Source organism: Esox lucius, chromosome 4 (assembly GCF_011004845.1).
Source record: "Esox lucius isolate fEsoLuc1 chromosome 4, fEsoLuc1.pri, whole genome shotgun sequence".
NCBI lineage: Eukaryota > Metazoa > Chordata > Actinopteri > Esociformes > Esocidae > Esox > Esox lucius.
This window is the reverse complement of record NC_047572.1, coordinates 21,740,451-21,753,565: the sequence shown is the minus strand read 5'-3', so window position 1 is coordinate 21,753,565 and position 13,115 is coordinate 21,740,451. Positions and strand designations below refer to the sequence as shown.

The 13,115-nt window shown below is 40.0% G+C and overlaps 1 protein-coding gene across 5 annotated transcripts in view; it reads left to right on the top strand.

Annotated features, from left to right (window-relative positions):
* Positions 1-2,602: 2,602 nt before the first annotated feature.
* The window catches only part of kdm3b (lysine (K)-specific demethylase 3B), a 33,266-nt gene continuing 22,753 nt past the window's right edge, over positions 2,603-13,115 (top strand). For 3 of the 5 annotated variants that reach the window (XM_010904117.4, XM_020045961.2, XM_020045960.2), the window contains exons 1-4: positions 2,604-3,120; positions 8,423-8,599; positions 10,866-10,979; positions 12,886-12,991. In XM_010904117.4, the coding sequence (XP_010902419.2) occupies positions 2,905-3,120; positions 8,423-8,599; positions 10,866-10,979; positions 12,886-12,991 (613 nt within the window). In that variant the 5' untranslated portion in view covers positions 2,604-2,904. Of the gene's footprint in view, positions 3,121-8,422; positions 8,600-10,865; positions 10,980-12,885; positions 12,992-13,115 lie in introns of all 5 variants that reach the window. The other 2 variants (XM_020045962.2, XM_020045963.2) reach the window with 1 other exon arrangement.

Genomic DNA, 13,115 nt, shown 5'->3' with positions numbered 1-13,115 from the left:
TCACAAGACGTTACTGTTCATTTGTATTATGTATTTTTATTTTTATTTGTATTCATTATAATGTTATATTGAGTTTTGTTAGCAAATAATACCTTAATGCCCAGATAAATAACTTTACACAAATTGCTCAGATCACTTTTTCACAGTACTGTACCTAAGCCGTAATATCTAATATAATATAGCCCTGAAAGACATATTTACAACAAATATATTTAAAAAAATATCAACAATATATTTGTTTTTTATGGAGTGGGATGCCAAATTTGTCAGTAAAAGTCTATGTCTGTAATTCATGCTTATGTTCTCGTGACCATTTTGAGAAATACAAGGAACATTCTCTGAAACATTCAAGACTGTAGACACCTTAAAATGCATAATATATTAGTTATTGTTTGAGAAGCACAACTGTAACTTCTCTAAAAGAGTACTTATGTAAAGTAGTCATTAGACTGACCGATGTGATTGACCACAAAATATGAGTGTAGAGAGCACAGCGACCATAAAAAAGGGTTGATAGCCTTTGCATTCCGTTCCAAACCAGCTAGAGGAGTCTGGACCAGTGTGGAGACAGTACAAAGCTGTGCGGATGGTACCAGCCCAGTAGGAGGATATATCATTTGGGAGAACCAGTCCTCCTTCCATCTTGTTTTAATGTAAATGTCTCTCACAGCAGGATTTTAAGCAGTTATATTGGTGCACATCATAAAACAACAAAATCCACTATTTTCTTGGAACGACCAAGCTACACAAGAAGGAGGAAGAACAAGAAAATAGCTAAATTTACTTTATATACATTATAAAAAGTTGTCAGAAAAAGTCCAGGTCAAGTTATTGAAATGCATATTCCTCGTTTCAAGCCCCACCTCTCTCTCAGTTCATATCTTGGTACATGCCAATTTTTTATATATCTTATGCATTTACTCTTAATAGTGCTTGCTGAAAATACAGATGCACTTAAAAAAAAAAAGTTAAACAGTAAATTCCCTTCATGGACTAGTAATGAAGTAATTTGATTTTTTTTCCTTTGAGTTGTGCAGTATTATCTTGCTTTTAATACCCTCTACAAACTCAGACAATTGCTGCTGGTGAACAGTGTTTGGGTTGGGCTCCTGTGAATTTCTAAATGTTGTGGCGCCACCTAACGGTTGATACAGGTTAAAATGAATGTACCAGAATATTGATTATTTTATGTAAGTAAGTGTGAAAATAATTCATAGACAGAAGAGGGAACTAAATTATATAACAAAGGAATGTTTTACCAGAATGTATACATAGTTTGCTTTAGTGACACTGCACTAAAACAAAAATCCAGTCAACATAGTTAGTTAGTCAACGTTAGGTCAACGTTTGGGCATATAGCTTGAAATGTTTTTTTGATTGAACAAACCTTTTATTCAACCTTATTTACTTACATTGGCTTGCACGCTGAGATGTACAGTGATGCCTTTAGCTTTTGTGGGGCCCCACGTGAGTTGTTTTGGTTGGAGGTTGCAAGGCCTTACGTACAGAGAAACGCAATGTATCCTTTAGAACTAATCTACTCAGGGACATGTTAACTCCCAGCTAACTTCAGTTAAATGAAAATCAAACTTTGATCTCACAAAGATTGTAGTAGAATCGTCAGGCATTTTATGATCTATAAAAATCCCCAAAGTATTTTCAGTTTTTGAATAGGCCACTCTCGCTGACACATCCTGGGAAAACCAAGGGGATCTGACATTATTGATGGCAAACCCGGAGCCTTATTTAAGCGACATGACAGATTCCCATCCAATACGGCTCAGGATTTGATCCAGCAAACTTGTTGTTACTGGGCCAACGCTCTTAAAAGCAACATTACGAGCAACATTACATGCCCTTAAACATAAATGTATTATCAATAAATTGATTGTTTACAGTCATCTTCCTTCAGATTGAACACAGACATTTATCTACGATGGAGGTAATCTCAGTAACAGTTAAAACATGAAACTACTATTAATATTTATTGCTTTAGAGTAATTTAGACAAAATAGTAATTAGCCCCGTTTAAAGACATTAGCCTCTCGTTCGAATTCTGGTCATCATTATGGCTGCAGTGTCCATGGCAATGACGTGACTGAGTGACAAAGTTGCAATTAATGAATAAAGGCAAACATTTATTGGTCTAATTGTTTTGAAGTGTGTTTAAATGTATATATGCTCAGAAATGCTCAGAAAGGGCCTACAAGTGTAACTTCGGCTGATATTGTTGTTAATTTAGAGCAGTGAATTTGCATAGTTTCAAATGTATATAATCTCCATCAGATTAAACCCCACAATAAAATAAATGCACTAGAATGTAACCTAAATCTAAAATACAATGTGGCTGTAGAACAAAGGGGGATATTACTGATTCTAAATGTTATTTGTGTCTGTTTTCTTTAAAGTCTCCAGCATATCTGTGGTGTCAGGCAAAAATATTGTTGTGCACAAAGAAACATTTAAATTTTAGGACGCATGTGTTTCTGTTCTTCAAAAATCATACAGACACTTGGCATTCCAGAATAAACGTTGTATGTAATATGTAATACCTAGATAAGCCAGAGTGGGTCGCTGTTGCAATTCATACGCTCACTGTCTCCGCAGTGGAGCCTTGTACGAGGAGTGCGTTTGATTGTTACAAGCCTCAATGGCGGATAGAGCGGGATAGTGGTTTTGAGGACAATAACATCTCGGTAATTTTTATTTGTGGCGTGACTTAGTCCGCCTTTTATTACGGTGTATTCTACGGAAGAAGGGACTCCTGTGCATGCAGCAAAATTACGGCAGTTGAGATTAAAATCTCATTAGGCTGATATAAACTGGCTAGCAAGGTAGCTAGCTAAGTACAATCCTTCCAAACCAAAGGAAGTTGCTATTTCAATTCATGGTGGCTAGCTAAATATGGGGGACTCTCTTGAACTGATTGGGAAGCGACTTCTACTGCTCCTCAATGATGGCAGGTCCGCAGCTGGACCCGAAACGGAGCAGGCCGCCTGGACTCGTGACTGGCTCCGGGGGACAGTTCGGGCGGTCAGCGTCATAGGTTTGGCCAGCCCAGGGGTAGAGGTGAGCGGAGGATTGGCGACAACAACAACAGCAGCAGCAGCGGGGCTTACGGTCAGTGTTTACATGTGAATAAAGACACTTAACGTTGGTTAATAACCCGTCTACATAGTATTTAGCGCAACTGAAAACGAAAGCCATGAAAATATTTGGCCTGTTTGCCTTGATCTGGGACTGTTTCATCAACGTATTATGAATACCGAGTTAACTAGCTAACGTTAGCTTTATGCTACTTTTACCTACCTAGTTAGCTCGTGATCTAGTCAATGGGGTGCCGCTGTTTTTCGGTTTTCTCTGAACATAGCCAGCATGGGTCCCAATAATTTAGACCGAGGATTTGAGGCCTTTAACATTTTTTGCTAACTTGATTCCAGTAAGCTAACTAGCCAACTTCAGTATAGTCTGTTGATTCAAAATAGTTTGCCTTAATAATATGTTAATGTCTGTTAAGTTTTGCTTATGTCAAATAACCAAACGTAGATAATGTTCGGTTTTAGGCGCTGTTTAGATGTAATTTGTGGATGCATTGTCTTCCACGTCATAGTCATGTATTTTTCTTTCTTTAGTCATTGCAGTATTCCTATATGCATGAGATGCATTGAGATTTTAGGGAGATGCTGCATTTCGCAATATGAAAGAAAACTGTCTTGTTGATGCTACATTTGATGACAAGGCAAACCAATATATAACTACAATAACTGAGGATAGGCTCAAACCTCAAAAACTGTCTTGCCAGCATTAAAGCTATAGCTAAATCCCGATATTTAGAAACGGACAGATGCTTTTTTGTGAAATTAATCCAGATTATTCAAGTTATAATGAAGTCTCTTGGGCCATATTTGAGACTTACTTGACCCTATGACAAGTTGTTTCCCACAAGGTCAAACTGTGATATGGGTTTGGAGCCCTTATGGTCAATATGCAATTTATAACTAGCTTACCTTATCCCCTTCATACATATTGAGTCTAAAGGACTCCATACATCAGTAAACTCTGACTGGTTTTACAACTGACCTGCATTGGGCGATACATCATTGGCCAAATAGAGAGGAGACAGTATCTTCTAAATATCTCTGCCCAGTTGCAGGGGGTCATTTTTGACATTCCACAGGTCAGTAGTACTTAAAATGCTTACTTTGTGCCTATGCTTGTTCTCTGTTGTTGGATGCCTTTCTTTTTCTTGAGGAAATTCAACAAAAAGTATGTAAAATGCTTACAGATTATATTGTATAAATATTTTCTTCAATTGTATCTCAGTTTAGTATGGAGGTTGACGTCCCTGTCGCTGGGTGGCCATAGAGTATGCATGATTTTGACATTATTGTCATAAATATTAGTCTGCCATTTTTTTCAAGCTTTATTGCACAGGAAGATGAGATTAGTTTGTTTTGCATAACATCAGTGGACTGCATTCGCACCTAAACCACAGCATTACATTAGCATCGGACGCAACGGTTTAGCCCGTGTATTTTCCAATAGGTCCTTCAAATGCACCTTGAAACGGTCTCTTTTGGATGCCTAGTGATCACATTAATACATTGTTCGAAGCCTTCACAAGTGATGACAAGTGATGCAGGAAAGGAGTCCTGTATGCGCGTGGTATTCTGGAGCCAAATTAAGAATTATTTTTTTTTTTGGCTGAACTTGTTGAAATGTTGAGTTGATTTTTAAAACAGCTGAACTGATGAAATTACAAAAGTTGTGCATTCACTGTTTCCATGGAAATGTCTACTTCCATTAGGTGACATGCACATCCATATCAGCTTATGTTTCTGTTCAGGGCTGAGTGTAAATGGAAATGTTACCAGCCACCAACGCGGTTGTGTTCATTGATCAGAAACCCCTGCCTTAATGGGATCAAGTTGTCCAAAGAACACCACTTGTTAGTGATTTGTCCATAAAATGCTCTTTCTGGAGTAGTCTCTTGGCCAATGTTCTTTCGGGTATTGGAAGTGTGATGGTTGAGAGAAGCTTTGAAGACCTGCGGCCTTTTCGAGGAAGCATAGATTCTGTTCTGCATCTGAGAATTGGGCAAGAGGATGTTAGGCAACCCTAACCTATGCAGAATCTGAAGCACACCTCATGCAGCACAAATCCAAGACACGCCAGCAAGTCTACATCAGAGTGCCTGAAAGGCAATACCTGAACCTGACTGAGATGCTGTGGTGGGACATGAAACTAGCAGTTGAGGCCTACTCAAAAACCTACAAATGTCGTTGAGTGAACAGGTCTGCATTAACTGAATATATATAGCTTTTTTTAATTGACATAAGATTTTCGGTGAACATCCTAATTTTAAATTCATGAAACTGAGGAACTGGCGCCTTGTATTTGACATTCCGATAATGCGTTGCTGACTGGCTGAAATTTTAACAGGACAGGCTGTTGGATCATTTCTTTGTGCGTATTGAAATGCTTTTGACCCCAAAAATCCTACAGTGTCAGTGGAATTATCAAAGTGCATGGGTCAGACAAAAGTCAATCCTCAACAGCTGAGACACACAGCCAACATTATTTTTTCTTAGTGCTTCCTTTCAAATGGGCACAAATGGTCTGTCCTCCATTTTATTAATGTATTTTAATGTGGGACAGTCTCCAGGGTTTAACCTAGCAATATGATAGTTTCCAATATAGGATATAATTACAGTGAAGTCGGGACGGGATAGGCTACTGGCAGGCCCCTATAAAAACTGTATTATGGAAAATACTGAAAGAAATATGGGATCCAGGCCAAAAAAACGTGATTTAACAGTACTCAAACATTTATTGAACATGGTAAGGAAGGTACATTTATTGTAAATATTTTGTAGGGTCATTTGGGGTATCTGACTAGTGGCATAAAGTTCCCTTGTTCTAAACCCGAGCTGGGCTCCCAGGTTCTAATCCTCTCACCGCCTATGTTGTTCTGTCCCTGAGCAAGACAGATGAACAGAATGTTTCCTCCCCTCTAAAATTCCCTCACAGGTCATTTTAAAATACAAATCTTAATCAACTTACCTGTTAAATAACCTGAAAAATAAGCTTAAAACAGACTTTATTCGGTACTATAATGCTCTGTGACCATGATGATAACTCTGTCGAATGATCCCCTGATTACCCATTCCTATGTTTTTACAGCAACATCAACTGTCCAGGTTTGTATTTGATGATTTAATGTCCTAGGGTGGTCCAGTTTTCTAAGCCTCTGCCTCCAGTGCACATCAGTGTCTGCATGGCTTCAAAAACAGGAAAAACCCTTCATTTTACCTCTGTGTATCAAAATATAGCATAAACATGCCCCCCCCCCCCCCCCCCAAAAATAATAAAATAATGAGGTATGTTACTACAGAGAAGAAACATAGGTACATGATAAATAAAATAAGTACTATTCACTTTTTCTGCGTTGATATTGGCAGAGGTGAGGCGTACCCGTTTAGCCAATGTTTGTTCTTTGCAGGCTTTCTTTGGTGTCTGAAATCCCTACTTTGTAATAAAACTTAACTGAAATGCAACAACAGACAATTGTCTTGTTTCTCTTGCTCTTAAACGTAAATGACCCCAGATCAGCAGAGATTAGGTGTGTAAAACTACACAAAAGTCATGGTTTGGTAAGATTTTGGTACAGTGGAAAAAAGACATGCTAAACAAAACATTTATTTAAATTTATGAAGTTTTCCTAAACAGGAGACCGAATGGATACGGGAGGGTCCTCAAGATTTGACTTGTCATTTGCGTTCGTCTTATATATTTACGAGGCAGCATACTTGCATACCATATAGCTTTTTGGGGTACCCCACAACCCCTTGCGCAGTAAATAGAATCGCGGAAACCCCTCTTTGTTTTTTCACTTGATGGGTAGTTAGATATGTCATTCGCGCATGAAAGAAAAAATTATGTTGCTGTGTCATGCAATTAAATAGCTTTGGCAGTGTAAAGTTCGTCTTCAGTCTTGCTAGCAATTCCTCAATTCTTAAGAATATTCCAAGTAGTAAGATAATACTATGAGTGGCTTGTAAGCTATTAAAACGGCCAGTGGCAAAAGCCATACGTTTCATAGATGCTACTTGTGGTGGAAGTAAACTTCATAAGAAACGTTAGTCAGTTTAACATAATGCTTAATGGTGTCTAGCTACATATTCAAACTTGGCGTGATGTTAATGCGCAACAAATGATCTAATATTGAGACGTAATGTTATGACCACGTAGTAAGTCTCTATCGCTCCCAATACCGGTACACTAGCTTACTCTATACTAAAAAGTACGTACTTCACCATCATCCGGGAAGTACATAATTGTAGTATGCGATTTGAGATTCAGCCCTAGGCTACTTCAGTTGTTAAGTTACAGCTCCAAAATCCATCTCCGGGTGGAAACTAAACTAGAAAACGTAACGCGCATAGTTAAAATGGGTTTATGTTCATCCGGGCCACAGTGCATACCCAACCGAAGGTCCTGTACCGAACGGTTCTGGTACGGGTACCCGGTACCTCCCTGGCAGAGATACAGTTGGCACAAGAGCGTTTGCTTTGCCAGACTGGAGGAACATGGTTTATGATGGTGTATTTTAACAACAATTTATTTAAACCGTAGGGATTTCAGCAACCAACAAAAGGATTGCACCAACTGAGGACAAACATGGGAACAAAGCAAAATGTAATTTATTTCTATTTTATAATGATGAGCTTAGTGTATTTGTTTTGTGCTTCTACAAAACTTTGGGAAAGACGTCCAACGATCTGCGTTCAGCGCTCAACTGCATGGCGTGTGATTGGGTTGATCACAATGTGCGGACGCATGTCTGTCCTTTGAATCGCAGCAGTGGTTTATCCTCTCTCACGGAACCAAGCAGTACAAATCTGCCAGGATGTACAGTTTGTACCGGGTGGCTTTGTATGCTGCTAGTGTCCCTTCTATTAAATGGTCTTCTGCTGACACCTGTCTTACTCCTCTTACTCCACATCTTGGGTAGAGCATTAGCCCATATTCATGCCCTCGACTGATGCACTGTTGTCCCTGCTCTTATCAGTAATGTTGATCCAGGCTACTTATTGACAGCGAAAGGTAAATGACCAAGCGAGAACGGTTTTGAGTTGACTAGCCTATTTCTAATGATAGACTGCTCTTCCAGTGTGTGAGGTGGCCGTGCCTAGTAGATGGGTACGTGTTAGTGAGTCATTAGTTGGTTTCTACCGGGTTCTTCTGTTGATCACAGACAGGTCACATACACCTGTATGTCTTTTTCTTAGCTTTTCCCTCAGGCCAGTGTTGTTTCTAACAATGTACCACTGTCACAATGTAACTCAATAAACATGTTAAGGCAAACCGACATGGCACCGTTCTCTTAACCCCTTGTCCATTCGGTCTCCTCTTCGTGTAGGTGTTTGTAGAGTTCGAAGACTGTGCGTGGCGTCGGCGGTCCTGGGTTCAGGTGTATGGGGAGGAGGTGAGAGCTGTGCTGGTGGAGAGCTCCATTGTCTGGGCTAACCGCAGCGAGCCCAACCAGAACCACCCCACTGTTGATGGAGTCCCTGACAGGACAGCCTGGCCTGCCTTGGTGAGTAGTACGCTGTCTGGATGTGTTAGGAGATTGGTTAATGTGTTATCACAGCATATTTATTGAAATATTAGCATTGTGTTAAAAATGACTATCAGGATGTGTGGTTCGGGTGGATTAGTCTAACAGTTTGATCTGAAGCAAGGCATTTCATAAGCCTTAACCCCTCGTCAAAAGCAATATTTATCTACAATTTTCTTCTAAAACCCTGCTGTCTACCTCTTATAACATGCAGGTCAGTATTATTCATTAGGCTGGGGGGAAAAAGGACTTATGAACATGACTAGACCATGATCTCTCCTATCGAAGGCAAATAAATGTCTTTTATGAATTAAAAAAATTAAGATTTATCCCAAGGATGTCAATAGAAACCATGGTGATAACTATCTAGATGCATTGTTTCCTGGTAGGCCTGACTTTCAGGAGTGGTCTGTTATGTTAGACACTAACTAGGATGTGTACTAGGGCTGTCACAATATCAGATTTTCACTACACAATTATCGTGGCCTAAAGAATTTACGTTAACGATATTATCGCGGTATCTATAGAAAATGTGGAGGAAAAAAATGCTGTCAGTCAAATCTTCAACTTTGTTGAATGTGTTTTTTCTCTTAAAATAAGAATGTATGGAGGTGGAGACAGTCTGTAACCATAACTGTACAAATAAAAATAAAAAGTGTACAAAAGGAACATTGCACTTAATGGATAGTTAAAAGGCAACTCGGTGAACTGTAACAAAAGAGCGCGTCTTTGTGGATCTCTCCCAGGGGTTCTAGTGGGGCTGACGCGTTGATTTAGGTCTAGCCTTTTTGTTTAAGCACATGCATCATTTGTCTATAGGTGACATGAATACGGTATCGAAAACCGAGAGGAGTTTTTGGAAAAATTCAACTTGAGTTTCACTTAGTAAATACGATATTAACAAATGTCTATTATTAAGATGATTCATTTTTAAAATATCATAGTTATAGTCAATACTGGTATATCGCGACACCCCTAGTGTGTACCCAGGGCTCGACAATAACGATGGCCCTGGGCCAGGAAAAAGTCGGACTAATCAATCTATCAGTCACTGTCCCGAACAGGATTGTAAAATAATAATCGCATTATAAACTCGACATCCTCCAGTTGTTACCTTGCACGTCTTTTCACGCACTGTTGACCAGTCGAGAGTTGAGCAGTGATGTGACGCTGGCTGTCTGGTATTTTTTTTCAACAAAACATTTAAATGCTTGTGTGACTCACTCAATTGAAGAAGGCAGTGAAGGATAACAACAAGCTCAAACAAACATTTTTACTTCAGTGCAAAAAAGAATTGACCTGTTTCGATGTCAGTGGACCAGATGCACTGTCGTCTGTCATAAGTTCCCGGCTAGAGTGGACCAATGTGGGTGTTTCTACAAAGGCGCTGACAACTTTCACAAACAATCCCTGACCAGCCATGCCAAGAGCAAACAGCACCTGGTCAGCATGACAGCCAAGCGGGTGGGTGACAATCCGTCTTCAGGGCCCTTGGTTGTATCAGGGATTTAAATGCAGATGCCCGTTGGTTGATTGCACGTCATAACAACCACATACCTAGTAACTGACGAACCAGCCGTCGCCTTGTTCCCTGGGGTGAATGAGTTAGTTTTGTTTGAAAATCAAATGCTTTTTTAAACTTTGTATTCTTTTTTTATAATTAGAAATGTTATGAAAGACATATAAAATAAATAAAAAATATATGTCCAGAGTGCATTTCATTAAGGATTAATCATGTTAAGTAACAAAAGTATTTGGTTCTATGTTGTAACACTGATTAAGTACAACTTTTGGAAGTAAAATGTTTTTCGGGCCAGTAAGTTTCCCGGTGGCAAACAATGTTAACTTTGAGCCCTGGTACCACTGAACCGAGGTTCCACCACTGAATGATTAAAGGGGAAACATCGACAACGATTAAAAATACAATGAAGTGCCTGAATAGGTCATTGAATTTGACTGGTTGATGTGGTTATGGGCCTTCTCTTCCACTTCCCTGGGACACACCTGCACTTCGAAGGGAGCCCAGCTTGTGGAAATGAAATCGTCCTCGTAGCACATTACATTCAAGTGAGGGAGTAACACGTACGCACACACCAACTCGCTGCTCTTTTCAACTGCTCAACCTGGCACCTCTTATGTTTGTCAGATAAGATCATTAGGGACATCCAACTCTCCTTCAGTATTTATTTCAGATGGGATTGTTCTTTGGTATCGTGTCCTAACAATGTTTTTCTTCCCCTGCTAGGTGTTCCGTTCTCTAGTGGACCGCGTGGGTCTGGGTTCCCTTGTCCCTGTGGAGTTTTTTGGAAGCAGAACCCTCGACTTCCTCCCTGATGGGAACTCACTCCAGAGATTTGAGGTGGGCGTTCATTTGATAAGGCTGTGGGTGAATGGCAAGGTGTAAAGAGGGCAACCGGTATACTGAGGTTTCCCAAGACTTCCTGTCTAAACTCACATACTTTTCCCAATGCAGTAACTGTTGAGACCAGGTACGTTGTGATAAATCTAAATGAAGATATGAAAATTCTAAGTCTAAATATGTGTATTGCCATCTCCGCTCCTCCTCTCTGCCATCGGAATAATCGTTAATCGATGCTCAGTGCTGTGAGCCTTCTCCAGGACTGTATTAACTTACACCCGATCGGTATGAATTCAAAGCATGCACATTATTTTGTCCTGAAACTCCATGTGAATAATGCACTAATACGATCAACCAACTAGACCCAGTGTGTCAGTGCCACAGAAGCGTAATGCAGAACATACAAGCAACACATCACATGTTGTAGTGCTGATTCACCAAATTCATTACTTTGTCATTCTGCAGTCTAACACCCCCAAGAAAGTGGGGCAAGTGCAGAAGGTTGTTCCTTATAAAACGTTTGATGTAGACTGATGGCTCAGATTGTTGTAACCAGTTGGCTAACATTTTTACTTTATGCTGTATATTTTTATAAACACTTTACCGGACTGTAAGAGATGATCTTTGACTTGACTAGAAATGGAAATGGTATTGAAAATTATAATTTTAAAAAGCTTACTGATCATGACACCATTTTCGATCTGGGCACGACTGATGAAACTCAATGCAGATTCTGGTTCAGACTTTCTGTAAGATGTGTTAAAGGTGGACAATCAGATACTTCCATCTCAAATTACCACGATAAGCGGGTTATCATAGTGTGTAAAGCCACAAACTGAAATGAGAAAAGGACGCTTTCATTAAAAGGCAGGCTAAAGCCATTGTAATGTTCAATAGACTTCATGTAGGCTTATGAATGAATATTTTAATAGTTGGCTGAATATTCTAGACTGAGTTTAAACTAGTCTGCATGATATACATAATTGTGGTTACATTGAAAGAGCTTCAGATTGATTAAATGTAACAAATCCAAAAAAAAATCTCCATTTACTGTAGTTTGATCATGTCTGATTTATGGTTTAAGTGTCGCTTCCAGTTTAAACAGGAATTTAATTCTTGAAATTTTCTCTGGAAGAACAATTGGTCTTTGGAAAATATCAAGCCCCAGTGTTAGGTGTTGTTTGGACGTGTGGATTATTGTGTGTGTGTGTGTGTGTGTGTGTGTGTGGGTGATTAGTGGACGTGTGTATTATACACTGTGTGTGGGTGATTAGTGGACGTGTGTATTATACACTGTGTGTGGGTGGTTAGTGGACGTCTGTATTATACACTGTGTGTGTGGGTGGTTAGTGGACGTCTGTATTATACACTGTGTGTGTGGGTGGTTAGTGGACGTCTGTATTATACACTGTGTGTGTGGGTGGTTAGTGGACGTCTGTATTATACACTGTGTGTGTGGGTGGTTAGTGGACGTCTGTATTATACACTGTGTGTGTGGGTGGTTAGTGGACGTCTGTATTATACACTGTGTGTGTGGGTGGTTAGTGGACGTCTGTATTATACACTGTGTGTGTGAGTGGTTAGTGGACGTGTGTATTATACACTGTGTGTGTGAGTGGTTAGTGGACGTGTGTATTATACACTGTGTGTGTGGGTGGTTAGTGGACGTGTGTATTATACACTGTGTGTGTGGGTGGTTAGTGGACGTCTGTATTATACACTGTGTGTGTGGGTGGTTAGTGGACGTCTGTATTATACACTGTGTGTGTGGGTGGTTAGTGGATGTCTGTATTATACACTGTGTGTGTGGGTGGTTAGTGGACGTGTGTATTGTGCTTTGTGAGTTTGTGTGTTTTATTTAATGTGCGTGCCTATTCCTCTGACAGTCTGTGTTGGCTTCCTGTAGGTAGAGAATGATCTGAGGCACTCTTTGCTGTTGGAGCAGCCCTGTCTTCAGGCAGCCGTGTCCAGCTGGCACAGCGACTATGAGCTCCAGGAGATCCTGCGGAAGGGTGAGTCTAGGCTGCTGTCTCTGGAATGAATGGAAGTCTGTTGAATTGCCCCTGGGCTCTGTGCCCCCCCTTCCATTGTTCACCCATGTACTCCTACTAGGCACTATGAGTACTGTCCTTAGCT